At 41.4% G+C, this 16,514-nt stretch overlaps 1 protein-coding gene across 3 annotated transcripts in view; it reads right to left on the bottom strand.

The window, feature by feature from the left end:
- Positions 1 to 931: 931 nt before the first annotated feature.
- The window catches only part of myh11a (myosin, heavy chain 11a, smooth muscle), a 30,197-nt gene continuing 14,614 nt past the window's right edge, over positions 932 to 16,514 (bottom strand). For 2 of the 3 annotated variants that reach the window (XM_063476799.1, XM_063476800.1), the window contains 36 exons: positions 14,059 to 14,151; positions 13,896 to 13,959; positions 12,931 to 13,029; positions 12,336 to 12,479; positions 12,017 to 12,112; positions 11,744 to 11,862; positions 11,481 to 11,633; positions 11,228 to 11,401; positions 10,980 to 11,153; positions 10,737 to 10,851; positions 9,942 to 10,135; positions 9,404 to 9,525; positions 9,255 to 9,324; positions 8,974 to 9,134; positions 8,767 to 8,875; positions 8,498 to 8,629; positions 8,175 to 8,381; positions 7,921 to 8,058; positions 7,706 to 7,829; positions 7,452 to 7,623; positions 7,106 to 7,318; positions 6,784 to 6,928; positions 6,474 to 6,680; positions 6,245 to 6,349; positions 5,968 to 6,120; positions 5,527 to 5,775; positions 5,147 to 5,359; positions 4,805 to 5,017; positions 4,537 to 4,698; positions 3,945 to 4,073; positions 3,776 to 3,864; positions 3,561 to 3,684; positions 3,263 to 3,471; positions 3,011 to 3,119; positions 2,735 to 2,907; positions 932 to 1,068 (listed from right to left, as the gene is read on the bottom strand). In XM_063476799.1, the coding sequence (XP_063332869.1) occupies positions 939 to 1,068; positions 2,735 to 2,907; positions 3,011 to 3,119; positions 3,263 to 3,471; positions 3,561 to 3,684; positions 3,776 to 3,864; positions 3,945 to 4,073; positions 4,537 to 4,698; positions 4,805 to 5,017; positions 5,147 to 5,359; positions 5,527 to 5,775; positions 5,968 to 6,120; positions 6,245 to 6,349; positions 6,474 to 6,680; positions 6,784 to 6,928; positions 7,106 to 7,318; positions 7,452 to 7,623; positions 7,706 to 7,829; positions 7,921 to 8,058; positions 8,175 to 8,381; positions 8,498 to 8,629; positions 8,767 to 8,875; positions 8,974 to 9,134; positions 9,255 to 9,324; positions 9,404 to 9,525; positions 9,942 to 10,135; positions 10,737 to 10,851; positions 10,980 to 11,153; positions 11,228 to 11,401; positions 11,481 to 11,633; positions 11,744 to 11,862; positions 12,017 to 12,112; positions 12,336 to 12,479; positions 12,931 to 13,029; positions 13,896 to 13,959; positions 14,059 to 14,151 (5,283 nt within the window). In that variant the 3' untranslated portion in view covers positions 932 to 938. Of the gene's footprint in view, positions 1,069 to 1,545; positions 1,579 to 2,734; positions 2,908 to 3,010; positions 3,120 to 3,262; positions 3,472 to 3,560; positions 3,685 to 3,775; positions 3,865 to 3,944; positions 4,074 to 4,536; positions 4,699 to 4,804; positions 5,018 to 5,146; positions 5,360 to 5,526; positions 5,776 to 5,967; positions 6,121 to 6,244; positions 6,350 to 6,473; positions 6,681 to 6,783; positions 6,929 to 7,105; positions 7,319 to 7,451; positions 7,624 to 7,705; positions 7,830 to 7,920; positions 8,059 to 8,174; positions 8,382 to 8,497; positions 8,630 to 8,766; positions 8,876 to 8,973; positions 9,135 to 9,254; positions 9,325 to 9,403; positions 9,526 to 9,941; positions 10,136 to 10,736; positions 10,852 to 10,979; positions 11,154 to 11,227; positions 11,402 to 11,480; positions 11,634 to 11,743; positions 11,863 to 12,016; positions 12,113 to 12,335; positions 12,480 to 12,930; positions 13,030 to 13,895; positions 13,960 to 14,058; positions 14,152 to 16,514 lie in introns of all 3 variants that reach the window. The other variant, XM_063476802.1, reaches the window with a different exon arrangement.

Below are 16,514 nucleotides of genomic sequence, written 5' to 3'. Positions count from 1 at the left end.
GAATAATGTGAGTGAGTTACTGACCAAGACAGAAACATTAAAAGGAGAAAGTCAAACTATTTTTTTAAAGCTCTTTAATTCTTGTGCAGGTGGTTCAACAGGTAATGGATACAAAAAGTGCCATGTAAACATTTGTTGAATACAAAGAAAATTATAAAATGAGATTGACTTAGTTTAGGGTGATCAGGGACTTTTTGTTTCTAAGTACAGTAAATCTGGAGAAAGGAAAGCTACTGAAAGAAGATCTGAGCGTTGCTTAGTGCTCAATGTTGATATGTGACTCTCAGTTTTCTGGTTAACAGTAACCCAAAACCTTGTCTGACCTCAAACATTTCATAAACAGCGTATCTAAACAGATTTGGACACATGAGAGGCACAAATAATATAACAGAAGCTAAAAATGTTTTTCCTTGGTGGGGGTAATAAACAACACCACTGACTAGAAGCAGACTGGGGATTGAAATATCTGTCTATGCATCCAATCTGAAACCCTAGAGTGGTGCTCTGGAACAATAACAGCAGTCACAGGCAACAGGACGACGGTAACTGATAATAGTTCTACATCTGTAGATTTACACTTTGTCACTGCTTTAAGTACTAAGTGGGTGTTAATTAGAGGCTCCTATGTTTGTGTCAGTGCAGTAAAAAAAACAGTGAAAATAGAAAAGGAAAAAAAAAACCCCAGCAAATCACACAAAAGCATAACCACTAGACGACCCCACTAAGTTGAAATCATGTCCTGATTGTTTTTGTGTCAAGAAAAGGTGCTCTGAAACAAGAGGACAGCTCAGTACACTTCTGGAAATGGGAGGAAAATATATTTTGAAGTGATATGGAAGAACTAGATAGCATAAAAGGCTTTTGAAGTAATTCTTTGTTTTAAGTGGCAGGCTTTGCCCTGAACAGTATTTCTCATATATGATTTTTTAAAAAGTCCCTTAGTCAGCGGACTTTGTCCCATTGAAGTCGCTTTGGGAGTCGGCGTCCTCCTCTGAGGCATCCTCGACCACCCTTCGGCCTCCGCCTATGCGCCGAGGTGTGCTGCTAAAGGAGGGCTCATTTCCACGCCTAAAATAGGACAAAAAAGTACACAAGACACAAACACAAAGAAACATTGTCACAGTGAGGGGATGCAATAGGCTCTGTGCTGGTTAAGTTCATTTGAAAACCAGTTGGGTGTTTGCACACTGCAAAAGGAGCGTTGATGAAGTACAGAATGTACAGGTTGTGCTTCGGTTACGGGTAAAGCACGCTGGTTATCTTTGTAACTCATTTTAACTCCTTGGTCAGGAAAATGAGTTTGGTTTACGGCAGTTAAACCAAGCACTGAGGAAAAATATGACCCCAGGAAATGGGTATAATGGAAACCAAATGGTGTAATATGACTTGGGACTCAGAATTTTTCAGTTACATCTCTGATAGCCACATTTCCCTCAGTTAGGCTCAGTGAAAGAAATGAGAGCATTAGGGGTGTGCACGGGGAATGAAAAGTTATGGTATGTTAATGAGAAATAGTGATGGGGTAACTTTTAGGCGCAGAGATACCTGCTGCGTTACTCCTTGGGTTCAGGGTTGCCTCTGGAATAGAGATGGACATGATTGTTTTGTTTCCGCTCATCAAGTTTAGAAAGAATGTGAATCCTTCAAGTGTTCATTTACATCCCTTTGAATAACATTAATTATGCTCTGTAGCACTCAAATGTAGATTAACTGAGAGCATTTAAAACTAATAAATGTGCTTTAACCTGTCTACAGTTTGGTAAATCTGTAAACTGTTGTTTGTGTACAATTGTGGCTACAAACAAGTTTGGATGCTTTATAAAATGTTAGAGCAGAATGCTAAGATTTGCAAATAACTTGAAGCCTGTTTGATTAAAAGCAGCAGAAAAGACGACATTTAGATTTTTGAAACGGAGAAATTTTGATAATTTTGCTTTTCAAATATACGGTTATTTAAATTTTGATGCGAGAAACATGTCAAAAATATGTTTAACAGGTTTAGTTTCTTCTTCCAACAGCACAGTTTGAGACTTGAGGGTTTTACTACGAAGCAAGTTCAGCGAAGCCAGAGTTTCTTTGTGCTAGCTGGTTTGACAAAACCTAAAACCTCATTCAGAGGTAACTGGTACCATGAAAATTATTTAACAGTCAACTTTCAAGTGAGAGAGTTTCTGCTTCAGGCTCTGAGTGTGCTCACATATAAAGGGAGGGGGCTGGTGCCATTTAGCTTCTTTACTTCCTCTGCATAAAATTAGATACATTGAGTACCACCAATCAAAGGAGCTGGTGATAAAGACCTCACTAACACTCGGGCTGCAAATAAGATGAGCATAGTGCTGTATACAGTTGAGCTTCATTCAGTGGTTTTAGTAAGGTATGTATATAAAAACATAGTGCTTCACCACAGAGTCTATATTGCACGCAAAGCATGGTTTAAAAAAACGTAATAATGAAAATGTGGTTCCTCCAGCTGATTTTAAGCCAAAACTCTGAAGTTAATCTGATCCCGACCAGGTTATGTCATGTTAAAACCTAAGTTACCATGGAGACCTAGCCTGTTGTCTTTGTAGTATTTCAGGTTAAACTGATCTGCAAACCATTACATTCAGTTATTTACATTTTACACAGCATCCCAACCTCTTACTGCAATGTCTGTGTCCTGTTGTGGCATCATGGAAATAGCAGGAGAACATCACCTCCATCAACAGAACGACCCTTTGGCGTTTTGTCCTACCTGAGTTTGTTCTTAAGAGAGCCGATCTCGCGGGTCATGGCGTCGTTGGCCTCAGTGGCTTCGTCCAGCTCCCGCTGCAGCTTCCTGCGGGCTGCTGTGGCGCGCTGAGACTCCTCCTCCGATTCCTCTAGCTGCCGCTTCAGCTGCTTCATGCGAGTGTTTGACTTTTCCGCCTGGTGAGTGAACAAAGCAAATATGCTAACTCAGTACTGACAAACACAATCAAAGCTGCATTTATTTTCTTGTTCGTGCACAAAAACGTTTCCGTGACTGTACCTGGTCTTTGTACTGCTCTGCCTGTTTTCGTTCGTCTTCCACCTGCAACATCAGGTCCTTGAGCTTCTTGTCTTTCTGGCGCATATTCTTGGCAGTTGTCTGCTTATCCCTGAGACAAGATGGACAAGAGTTAAGAGGAAATGAATATGAGTACAGCTGATACAATTTAAAGAAGGTAAAACCACCAAAAAAAAGTATATTCTTTTTTATTCATCGAGCATACGGTATGCTCTGTGTTTATGTGTCCCTGACCTGTTCTCCTGCTCCAGCTGCTCCTCCAGCTGTGCCACTTTAGCCTCCAAGGCAGAGATGGAGGACTTGAACTTGGACTTGACCTGGTTCTCCATCTCCTGGAGCTTGGCCTTCAGCTCCTTGTTCTGGCGCTCCAACTGCTGCCGAGCGCTCTCGTTCTTCTGGGAGGTGGTGCGCTCCGTCTGCAGCTCATTGTTCAGCTGATCCACCTGTGGGTGGAGTACGTGCAAAGAGAGGGATGAGAACTCTGCACAGTGCTTTAACACTTCATGAATCATGTCTGCTACAGTCTTATCACCTGTTGTGTGCTCTTCCTCAGCCTGTCATTGAGGATCTCCATGTTGCTTTGCTCCTCCTCCAGCTCCTCCTCTAGCTGGGCGATCTTAGCTTCCAGGCGACGCTTCTCATCTGACAAGGCTGACCTGAGCACAGAGAGCATGGTAAGAAATGCCACCATCTTTTTTTTCATGGTTCACTTCACAGACAAAGCAACAGAGTGAACTCTCCACCTACTTTCCAGAGGTGTTGCTCGCCAACTCATCGGACAGTTCGTCTCTTTCAGCCTCTGCTTGCTTCCGTCCTCTCTCAGCTGCAGCCAGTTCCTGCAAACACACATACATTCATTATTTTGAGCCCTGGCTCCCAGAGAGGTTCTTGCCTTGTTAGGAATCAACAGCCTTACCTCCTGTAGCTGCATGAGCTCAGCCTCCAGACTCTTGGCCTTCTTCTCGCTCTCCTTTGCGGTGGTCAGCACCTCTTCTCGAGCAGCACGAGCATCTTCCAGCTCCCTCTGGTAGTCCTTCATCTGGGCCTGCAGGGATGAAGAGAAACAGAGACAGAGAAAAGACATCAGATAATGTTTCAAGTATATTTACAATACTTGAGGCAGATGATCTGTGTTTGATGATACAAAGTCCTGTTTTCAAGTGCTTCTCTTAGTGATCATATCTTATTTTAGTGTTTTGACATTTCCCCTTTAAAGTCACAGTCACTAACCAAAACCGGGGAATTTTCCCTTAAGAAGATGTATGTCTACATATCTACAAGTTTATTTCAAGCAAACAGCAAGTTAAGTTTTACATTTGTGTTTGCTTCCAAGTTAAAAAAAAATAATCCAAAAACTTAACATTTTCCCTTTAAAATACAAACCTTCACTACAACATATGCTTTAATGTAAATATGCATCTAAAAAATTACAGTGAAAACTAAAAGACCTATACAGTATTTATATAAATTCTTCTGTGCTGAATTTTCTCAGTGTCCTTTGCTCTCACCTGGAGCTTGCGGAGCTGCTTGATAGCCTCATCACGTCCCTTATTGGCTGTCTCGATCTGTCCCTCCAGATCTTTCATGTCTATCTCCAGCTTCTTCTTGGCTGCTGCTGCTGTGGCCCTCTGCTTACGTTCATCCTCCAACTCCGTCTCCAACTCACGGACCTGCAGCCAGTGTGCATCATTGCAATGATTACTGATGCTCAAATGGCATTCTTTGATAATAAATCATTCACATTCTTCTGGTATAAGAATGAAGGCTTTTATTTACCTGCTTGACCAGCTGCCTCTTCTTCTCCTCTCCCATCTCATCTCTTCCCTGGAGGTCTCTCTCAAACTGGGCCTTCAGAGCCTGCATGTTGACCTCCAGACGCAACTTGGCATCCTCAGCCGCCTGCAGTTCGTCCTCTAGCTCCTCCAGCTGCGTCTTCATCTCCTCCACCTGGGCTTCCAGGCCTCGTTTGGACTTCTCCAGCTCGTGGACCTTCCATCAATACATTTTAAATTAACTGGAAAGCTCTAGACACTGTAAACATATACCTGTAACTACAGACTTTCAGCCTACAGATCTATTGACCAGTGCCAAGTGAGTGAAAGATGTTCCAACACTAACATTTTTTCCCACATCATCCTTGGAGCTGATCAGGTCCTCCATCTCTGCTTTTAGGGCCTTGTTGGCTCTCTCCAGCTCCTCTCTGGCATCCTGAGCCTCTTCTAGAGCCCTTGCCAGGGACAGAGCTTTGGTCTCCTTCTCTCTGGCCTCAGCTTCAGCACGGTCTCGCTCGTCTGCATATTTACTGGAGACACTCTTCTCTTCGGCCAGCATCTGGAGATCAAAGAAACAAATAACTATGAATTTAACAAATCTGTTTTACTGTGCATATAATCTTATATAATAAAGTCACAACCTTGACTTTAATTAACTGTGAAATTCTAAAAACAGGCTCAATCCCATGAATGATATTTAAAAGCTTGTTTTCTGGTTTAGCAGACCTGGTCAAACTTCTTCTGTTTCTTCTCCAGGTTTGAAACGTTCTGCCTCTGGTTGTCCAGATCCATCAGCGTGTCCTCCAGCTCCTGTTGCAGACGATTTTTGGTCTTCTCCAGCTTGTCGTATGCTGAGGCCTTCTCCTCATACTGAGTGTTCGCTGCCTCCAAATCTCTCTGCAGACGCTTCTTTCCTTCCTCCAGCAGCTCAATGTTACCTGACATTTCATCCATCTTCTTCTTTGCATCTGATAGCTGTACACAAAGCAAAACTGTTATGTAACAGAGAGGAATCTTCTACATGGTACAAGAGTGTGCTTGTTATGAGCTTCAGCTTACAGTAAACCTTCACTCCAATATTGCTCCAGTTTTTTCCCATCATATTATCTTTATTTTGCTCCCGCCATTTTCTCTTAAAGTCTTAATCAACAGAGTTCGGCCTCTGACCTGGATGTTGAGAGTGGACACGTGTCTCTCCACGTTCCTCTTTGCCTCCACCTCCTCTTCAAGCTGCTCCTGTAGGCTGTTCTTGTCGTCTTCTGCCTGTCGCAGCTTTGTGGAGAACTGCAGTTTCTGGCGTGTCTCCTCAGCCAGCAGCTCCTGTTAGACACAAGAGTTCAGTAGTCAGTGCTTTTGTTCTAAAATTTAATATATTTTATCGTCACAGCAAAGACTAAATGTTTGTGTGCTGTTATTAACATGTTAAGAGTAAAAGTTCGGTTACCTGAGAGTCTTGGAGTTGGGAGGTAAGGCTGGCCACGTCTTTGCTCAGTTTGATGTTCTTTCCCTCTGCTTCGTTCAGTAGGTTTGTCACACTCTCCAGTTCAATCTGTACAGGAATAAAAATTATGCGTTTGTTACTTTTTTAAACGTAATTTTTTGGCATTCTTTTTTTAATGATTCACATTTTTTTTCCATGTGGAGTAGTTAAATAATTAGTGAAAGTGATTTACAGTGATCTTGGAGCAGCGCTCTGTCAGCTCAGCCTTCTGCTTCTCGCTGTCGTTGAAGCGGGACTGAAGATCCGTCACCTGACCTTCTAGCTTCTTCCTCTTGTGCTCCCCATCTTGCTTGGCCTGGGTCAGTGAGCGCACCTCCATAGTTAGCTCTGATGTTTCCTTCTCCAGAGCTTGTTTTGCTTTCTCCAGGTTTGACTTTACCTGAGCAGAGGAAAATAAAGAGAATCCTCAATATGCAATTAAAGAAATAAAAAGCTAAATGACAGCTGGGTATTAAGAATGATTCATAAAATAGTGGCCTTACTCGTTTTGCCTGCTCCAGCTGCTCACTGAGCTCCTCAACAGCCTGTGTGTGTTTCTGTCTCATCTCATGTATTTGAGCCTCGTGGGTCCGGTTCTCATCCTCAATGGCTCTCTTCAGCTGGGTCACTTCCTGCTCACGTTTGGCTCTGTAGACAGATACATAGATAATGCAGGGATTTTTTTAAGTATGCACATTTTGTTTTTTGGTTATGTTTTGTTAGTCATCTTTTTCTTCTCTAAGATAGCTTCATCATCTAAAAGGTAAATGTATATACACTTTATAAATTCCTCTGAATACATATTTGTGTATTTGCATGACTAACCTTAGTTCCTGCTGTGTGGCAGTGGTGTCCAGAGTGTCCTCTAGCTCAGACTTGAGGGCCTCCAGCTCCTCCCCAAGGTCCCGTTTGATCTTCTCGGCCTTGTTCCTGGCAGCCCGCTCAGAGTCTAGGTCCTCCTGCAGGTCGGAGATGTGTCCTTCCAGCTCTCTGATCTTCTTCAGAGCGTTGTTTTTCTGGGCAGTCTCATCTTCCAACCTGTGAGAATCAAGAGTACATTAAACTATTAAAACTGATAGAACTTAGTGTTTTTTTGCAGAAATAAATACACACTGTACACAGAGTTACTCTTATGAATCTGAATATGTCAAAATTACCAGTCTGACACTACCTGGCTAAGGCGTTCTGTAACTCCTCCTCCTTCTTTGCAAGCTGAGCTTTGAGGTCAGCGATCTGGGCCTGCAGGTCAGCGATCTGTTCCTGTAGGTCATTTGACTCCGCCTCCAGTTTGCGCTTAGCTTTATCCAGCTCCTGACGGGTCTTCTCCTCTTTCTTCAAGCGGACTAGTGCGAGAGAGATACCGCTCAATGATGTATATGAGAAATGTGCTATGAGTACAGTTCAAAATGCATACAAGATGACTACCTTCTAATTCAGAGATCATGGATTCGTGTTTATTTTTGAGCTTAGTGAGATTCTTAGATTTTTCTTCTTCCTCTGCCAGGTTAGCACTGAAGTCTGCAACTCTCTCCTCTAGCAACTTTCGCTCCTACAAAACATCACAAAGCCGGTGATGTATTTAGTTTCCCAAGTGACTTATATTAAAATGTCTTAGAAAAATGCTGATTTCCAGTACTTACCTTCAGCAGCTTGTTGTTCTGGTCCTCCATCACGAGAATATCATCCTCCAGCTTTTTGATCTTTCCCTCGCAGGTAACCTTCTCGAGCTGCAGTTTTTGACGAGCGTCTTCCTCCTCTTCCAAATGTTCCTCCAATTCCTGCATGAAAAGACTGAACCCTCAGTTTCTCCAGCAGCTTTATCACACTGTGAAAGCACAGCTACCTGAGCAATAACAACTCCAACTGAACAACAGTGTGAAACAGACATGCTGACCTGCATCTGCTGCTGCATCTTCTTCTTTTCCACTAACAGCCCCTGAGAACGCTCCTCCTCTTCATCGAGCCTCGCCTCCATCTCATGGAGGATTTCCTCCAACTCCTGCTTCTTCGCCGCCAGACGGACCCTCATCTCCTCAGCCTCAGCATACAACTCTGTCTCTGCCTGAAGCTGCTCCTGCAGTGCGTTTCTCTCCTCCACAATCTGACAGACAGGCAGAATCAGCAGACTCTCCATAACTGGAAACATCAACGCTGAATGGATTCATTAAAAGAAAGCAAAACAAGGTTTGTGTCATTGATGCGCATTTAATCCCTTACCTGTGTATGTTTCAAGGTGATTTCTTTTAGCTCTGACTCAACCTTTGTGGCAACTTCTTTGGCTTTCTGTAGCTCTTCTTCCTTGAGACTCATCTCCTCTTCCTGTCGGGTCACTTGCAACAGAGGCTTAACCTGTTGTTCAGAAGGAAAAGGCAGAATTTGTCATTTCAAAATAATTTTGTAGTATCTGGAAAGTTTCTTTCTCAAAAACACACAGATGTACTATGGTATTGTTGCATTTATATGCTTCTAGAGACTGATTAGCTGACCTTTGTGAAAAGCCTCCACCACTGCCAGTTCCTTAGTTTGAGGTAGGCAGCACAGTTCCTCTGGATCACTTTCATAGCTGTCAGCTGCTGCTGTCTCTTGGCGAATGCCCTTCAAAAAAAATATATAGTGCAACATGCAAAGTTTTATTTACGGTGATAACAGCAACAAATAAACTGCTTTAAAGGGGGGGGCTTCAATTTTCATACTTTCTGGCCAGGAAGCCTCTAGCTTGGGCCTGGAAAGCAATGATGATCACAGTGATCTTCAAATCTCTCTCCTCCTCTAGTTGAGCAAGCACTCCCGTGCGGAAGAAAATTTTACTCTGTCCGATTCTGTACAGGTTGGGGTCCAAGTCCAGATGCTTGATCTACATAGACAGGAGATCAGTAAATGATGTGATATATTAAGTTGTCACACAGGATAATTCTACCTTGGTGTGTGTCAATGTTAATGAACATGGATGACAACTTTGAAGTTGTGAACTAACCATGAGGCAGCAGGCTTGTTTTCCGTCCATGAAACCTTTGGGAATAGCGTTAGCAGCCAAGATCTCATAACTGCAAGAAGCCAGAGAGATGTTACACTTAATATGGTGAGAAATTTTGACTGAAATAGTATAGTAGTAGCTAGACCGACCGCTGGCGGAACTCCTGGAAAACGATTCGGTTGGGGAAGCCTTGTCGACAGATCCTGATTCCTTCCAGCACACCGTTACACCTGAGCTGCTCCAAGACCAGGTGAGCATCCAGCTTCCCTGCCTGAGTAGAGCAGGATTGCAGTTTTATTACATAAAGTTTTCAAAAAATAAATACATACAGTATACCTCGCTTATGCTGACTGGTTAGTAGTAAATTCATTTTGTCCATGTTATGTGTGTTATTTTTTTCATGACTTTAGAAATACAGCTACATATGGAGCTAGATCAATTGCTAATTTATATGATGATAAAAAAGCTGTCCTCTCAATATGCATCTATAGTCATGTGAAAAAAAAAGTTTTTATAGGTTTTTACGCCATCCGTGAAATACTAAGTACACTTTTAAGGTATAGGAAATGAAGAGGGTAGATAGCAGCCAAGTACTGATAATCACACACACTTGATTAATTGATCATTAACAAGCAACCACCTCTATAGTTTTGCTAGTCTAGTAGTTTTGCTGCTAATTGTCTTTACCCTCTTCTCGTGGTTCGGGATGATACATCTGACGAAGTTGGGCTGGGTGTTGTGCAGGGTGGTCATGAGTTTTGCCAAAGACTCCTTGTAGAGCTGCCCCACTGTGCGGAACATTCCCTTCTTGGTCTTTGAAGCGCTCGGGCCGGAGGTGTCCGACATCTTAGCTAATGTGTCAAGGCCAACGACTCTGTCCGCTGAAAAACACAAAACAGTGTGTAAAATCAGTTTGTCTTTGCCTTAATGCCTATTTCAGTTTTAAGAATCTAATTGCATATCTTTTGTGGGACAAACATATGGATGAAAGCTGGTAAAATGCATGTGTTGCTTTCAGGTAATTTGTTTCATTGTGTACACGTCAGATTTGCAGGAGGGTGACCGCTGCTGCTTTAATGTTTTTCAGGTAAAATAAATCTGAGTTGTCCCATCTAAAAATGATCAATATGAAAGAATCAAGGTGATATCTTTAGTTGTGGCTCCAAAATAGTTCAACAATCACTAAGGTTCCTTTTTTCCCTTTTATTTAACCGGGAAGTGAACTTCCTAGATAAATAGTCTCTTTTCTGAGTGTCTCTCAGGGCAAGATAGGAAGCCCTAACCTAGAAGTTTCTCCAAAGACAAAGGCAAAATGTGCAGAAAAACATTTCTAGGATTTCAGTAAAGAAGAAAATCTAGTTTAGTTGTGGCAGCAGAAGCTTGTGCTGTTTTTATGCCTTATCACTGAGGAGAGTTTGTCCTTGTCTCAGAGTGGCTTGCAATAAACTTATGAGACATGTAATAAAATCATATGCATCTCACCATCTTTCCAGAGGTCTTGGACAAACTGGTTAGAAGAATTGGAGAGCAGTGATGTAACGTTGTCATTTAGAGGGTCCATGTTCTTTGTCAGCCAGGCTGTGGCGTTATAGTCTACCTAAAACAGCAAGACAACAAAGTTATGTGAGCTTTCATGAGAATGCAAGATGATTAATGTCTTCAAATGAAGATAAACAGTATGAGGACAGAACATTTTTCCCTTTTCCTAACTGCCATCATTCTCACCTTCCCAGCATAATGAAGAATGGAGAACTCTGTTTTGTCTTTAAGCTGTTTAGGTTTGGCAAATTTCAGGTGGTTGCCCTGTGTGTTTAAAAGTTTCTCCACAAAGGAGATATCTGTGGCTTTGGGGAACCAGCACTCTTCATCCAGCAGGGCCAGGATGCCTGGAGGGTTGTTCTGCAGAGAATATTTATGTGATTAAGAGGCTGTGTAGGATTTAACTGATGCTGTTATTTATTATTAACACTTACTGGCCTCTCAATGAGCTCGATGCAGGGCTGGAGGTCAAGGCCAAAGTCAATGAAGTTCCACTCGATGCCTTCTCTCTGGTACTCCTCCTGCTCCAGGATGAACATGGTGTGGTTGAAAAGCTGCTGTAGCTTCTCATTGGTGTAGTTGATGCACAGCTGCTCAAAGGAGTTATCCTGCAATAGCCAGAACACAGAGATGAAGACATGCATATCACATCCACTATCTTTCCAAGTGCTCTGTGATGATCTATACCTCAAAGATCTCAAAACCGGCAATGTCAAGGATTCCCAGGAAGGAGGCTCCTTGGCGTTTAGTCTTATCCAGGGCTTTGTTAACTCGGCCCAGGATCCAGCGGAACAGTCGCTCAAAGATAGCTTTGGCCAACGCTTCTATAGCAAAGTCAGCCTAACAGACACAGACACACAGAACAACACAGACCAGACTTGAACTGAGTTGGAGGTGTGATTAACATACAGTTATTCCTATGTTTTTAAACAGTTTCCTCCTTGCAGTACCTGCTCTTTGGTCTGTGCCTTCTGCACCACCTCCCTGCCCACTTTGATGCGAGGGGTGAGGATGGCTCGTGTAAAGTCTGTCACATTGATGCCCTGCAGGTGACAAACCTTCTGCGCAGCTACAAAGAGAAATTTTGTCATATTGGACACAATATTATTTCACCCAGGTGTTCTTGCTGCTATAGATAATACATTTTTAAAGTTACAGCTGGCTTTGTAAAAGTCAATAACCCCTACTGGGATTTCTAATGGCAGGAAGAAGTTGTGTCTAACCAGTGTTGTCTGGCATGGTTGCCTGCTCTTGGTTCCTCTCTTTCTTGAATTCAATGTTTCCCAGCTGCATCACTGTGGAGCACACCTTCAGGATATCTGGAACAAGGAAATCAAGTGGTTGACTTCACGGGGAAACACTAATAATAATGTTCTTCTTGTTAGCTGGAACATTTCCCCAAAAATCAGTTTGTTTTCTGATTTAAATGTAAATTAATGTTGCCTCTTCAATGCAAATTCACAACAACAGTCCAGATTCAGAAGGTAAAGACCCAACAGTATTAGAGCAATGCTAATGCTATGCTTATTACTACGCTGATACCAATTCTGTCCTCTTCTGTGATGCCCATGATATTCATGGCCTCCATGGTTTCCTCATACATCTCATCATCTTGCTGGCCAGTGATCTGGACGTGGCCTGCGCTGAGGAAGCGGTAATTGCTGAAGGGCTCCAGAAGTAGCTCATCTGAAAATAAAGAAAAACAGCGACTTATCATCATCATCGTTCTGTGGTCAGTAATCTGTGAATCAGTGAGGCTTAACTTTTTATGAAGATTTTGCTCTTGTGAGAAAATAACACGAGTGGCCATAAATAACATACAGGAACGCTTTACTCAGCTTTATTTTGATTATTGTGGTTAAACATCAGTTGGAAGAAAATCTTCTTTGAGAGTTTGAGAAAATTCTTTTCCTCCATGACCTTAAAAAAACATTTTCATAATCCAGCTGGATAAATTGTGACATGCATGACAGTCAATGAAGACCAGAAGTGACTTCCTTTTTCCCTTCCTCCAGTTCCAGATGAGACTTCCACATGACGGTGATATGTACAACACACTGTCAAAGAAGCCCTGCTAACTGCTGAGCAGCAGCATCAAAGAAATCACACACATATTTTGGGTTTATAATCATCTTACCACGCAGTTTGTCCTTGGCACCAGCAATCATGTAGTAGAAGATGTGAAAAGCTCTTTCTGTCTTTGCCTGTCTGATACAGCGAGACTTCTCCAGCAGATCTGAGAGCAGCTGTTAACGAATAAAAATCTCATTTGTGGGTAGGGTAAATTTAGTTTACAAACCTCTGTTCAGCCTTAAATAATAATTCTTGTTTTAACTAAATAGGAAGAATATAATTAATGCCTTGTGGTTTTTCTACAAGCCAGTCAAGTTTCAGTTTCTAATGATCTAATAATCTATCTCTCTCCAAAATATCATAGCATGAGTGCCACCTATTCAGTATCTAGCCAAATGTGAAATATTTTCACAAGCCCTGATTCTATTCCTAAGTTATAGCACAGAAAAATGTCCAGAAGAGTATGACATTATGTTTAAAAATAAACTGTCATCAGATATTAGTGTTAAATTTTGCAGTAATCAGTGTATGAATTCTTGATTTAAAGCCAAAAATTTCTTTTCTGAGGTTATTGTGACTTTAAACAATCTAAACAGTTCATCCAAGTGAACATTTGTGCCAAATATGAATACATTTATCAGCATGTTCAACAGATTTCACATTCTTACACACACACACACTGTCACTGCTGGCATAAAGAGGCATAAAAACAAATAAGTAACAGTGATTATCAACGATGGATGGATGGATAATTAGCAACAAAGCTAGCAGTCGTTGTTTTAAAAATCTCGTAGATGATGCAAGTTTGAATTATATACCTAAAAAACGCCTTTTATAGGAAAAAGATGATTTATAATGGCCCGAAATAAACTGTTATTCAAAAGCTGTCAGCAGATAAACTTTGCAATAACTTATTTGAAATCAAAAAGCAGCACACAGCATTTAACTTTTGGTGCAGATGAAAGGCAACACAAAAAGTCTTCTTACTGTAAAAATAATATGTCTAAGATTAAAAAGTAAAAAGGATACAAGTCTCAATGTTGGCTCCCACAATGTAGCCGGTCACGTCAAAGTTGATGCGGATGAATTTTCCCTGTGAGAGCGATAAACGAGCAGTGAGATCACGATACATGCAAAAAATATAACTTAGAAAACAACTAAACAATGCATTCTGTAACTTCACAAAACTCACAAATCTTGAGGAGTTGTCATTTTTGATGGTCTTAGCATTTCCAAAGGCCTCCAGGATAGGATTGGCCTGCAGGAGTTGCTTCTCCAGCTCCCCCTAGTGATGACAGCGACACAGAAAAATGTGACTAAGAAGGACTGATTTGCTGCTTGTGAAGCAGTGGAGTTGGAGTTTGGTGGGAATGAAGTGGTATAGGGTCAGTATTGATAGGTTAGCGTAGGTTTACCAGAATATCATCAGTGACAAGGGAAAAAAGGCAGAAAACGAGACGAAGGGCACGGTTCCTCACTAAACAATGAATATTTGGACAAGTACATTTATATCAAGTTACAAAAGGTTAATATAATAATTTCACTGTAGTCTTCTTTGATTTTCTGATGAATACTGGATGGATTACATAACACAGACACACACCAAAACACTCCTCCATCAGTTCTGAGAAACTGTTAAAATTCAGAGAAGCTGTTGTTGATGACGAAGAAGAGAGGCTAAGATGGATGAGGTGGGCTATGTTGGGTCACAGGCTTCCAAATACCAGCTGAAAAGCTGTGAAAATATTCCAACAAAGTTTTTTTATTCAGTGTGTTGGCAAATCAAAATGATTCTGATTCACAAACATCCTACTGGAGATGCGATTTGCTTCCAGCGTGACTGCAGAGACTGTAGATGCGGGTGGAGCTGGGTGATAGTCAGTAAATGAGGCAGACACCCCGTCACTCTGCATTGAGTTAATCCACCTGATCAAAGTGGTCTGTCCTAGTCTGTATCCAGGTCGGGCGCTGTAGACCTCTACCTAACCTCTCTTGCTTAAAAACACCTCCCTTAGCAACACTGTAAGTGAGCTAAAGCTAGGAAGAAGAGAAAGGAGCACGACTTGTAACGCAAGATAAAAATGGTAATAAAGACAAACGATAGCTGTTTGCCAACTTGTGTGAATTCGTTAAGCTCAGTTTCAAAATATGTGGTTTACAGATGTTACTAATGCTGATATATATTTTTTTCCATATATTAGAGGACTGCTTTTGCAACTCACTGTCAAACACAGCTGTAATTAAAAATAGAAATAATGATAATAAGTAAAAGATGTAGCTAATACTGACTCCACTGAATGTGAATTAAAGTAATATTCCCCGATTTTCACATTATTTCATTTCATACTGTATTTTTATGTGAAATTTGGCAAAACTAGTGATATTTTGACTGATCTTTTAAGCTTGCTTTAGCTAACCAAACAGACATATAGACATGTCAAAGGAACATGGGAAAATTTAAAAAAGAGAACTAAAATAATTTTGGAATTTGCCTCTTAGAAAAATGCTTTAATTTGGGAAAAGTTGTGTCCTTAATTAAAAGCCAAGTATTTATTTTATATGTAAGAAAAAAACAGGAGGATACAGACCCGCTGATGAGATGCAGTTCAGAGGTGGCAAAGCAGAGAAGAAGGTCCTGTTTATTTAAGTCTCTGAAGGAAAAATGAGAAAATAGAAAAGGAAAAAAGGCGCAAAGCAAGACAGCATGAAAGAGAAAGTTACAGCTGGTGGGAAAGACTGATCCTTGAGACATTGTTTAAATACAAATATCTAAGAGTACAGATTAGGAGAAACAGCTAAAACAGTGCTTGAGAATGAGAGGAAGTAAGAGAAAGCAGAAAAAAAGTTTAATCCAGTGCTATTTCTGTACAGGCAGTCCATGGGAGCCTCAAGGTCCTATAGAGGACAGTGTACAGAGATAATTATTCCTCTGGGAGCAGAGACCTTCTGAGTGAGCAGGGTCAGAGCCAAAGGGAAGCGTTGCTTTTACTGACTTTTTCCAATTATTACCCCAGCACCAGAACAGCAACATCAACTTGTGAGGTTTGAGCTGAAGTACCATTAAAATAATTTATGTATTTTTTGTTAAAGCTTCAAGTTTGTTGCTGATTTTAGTGAAGTCACAATGTTTAAAAGTCAACAGAGTTTCCCAAACTGAGTTTTAAAAACTCCACAAAGTAAAAGTTACAGGACAGCCTCACGGCCCACGTCAGGCCCACTGGCAGTCGGATGAGGGAGGGAAGGAGGGGAGGAAGGGGGCGGCTGGTGTTTGATAGGTAAAAACAGGGCATGCTCACACTGTGATCTGTGAGAGACCCTTTCACTGTCGGGGAGGCTTGCATATAATCTCCACTGGCAGTGAAAGGGTGTCCAAAGAAGATGGAGGTCAAAAAACTGAACGTAATGAACCGCTTGAGGAGAAGGCAAAACTGGATATCTGAATAACACAAGGTTTGAAACGTGACTGAGATTCAGTAATCTGATGATCATGCAGCCTTAAATAAGCTTTGTTTGATGATGAATATTAGGGTAAACACCATCTAACAGAAGGAAAGTAACATTTGGCATCTGTACTTTTGGTGTAAGAATCAGTAGAAAAACAGGTATTTCGGGGGCAACTCAGTGACACTATCTATCTTCATGCACTTT

Source organism: Pelmatolapia mariae, linkage group LG6 (assembly GCF_036321145.2).
Source record: "Pelmatolapia mariae isolate MD_Pm_ZW linkage group LG6, Pm_UMD_F_2, whole genome shotgun sequence".
NCBI lineage: Eukaryota > Metazoa > Chordata > Actinopteri > Cichliformes > Cichlidae > Pelmatolapia > Pelmatolapia mariae.
This window is presented reverse-complemented; position numbering and strand designations above follow the sequence as displayed.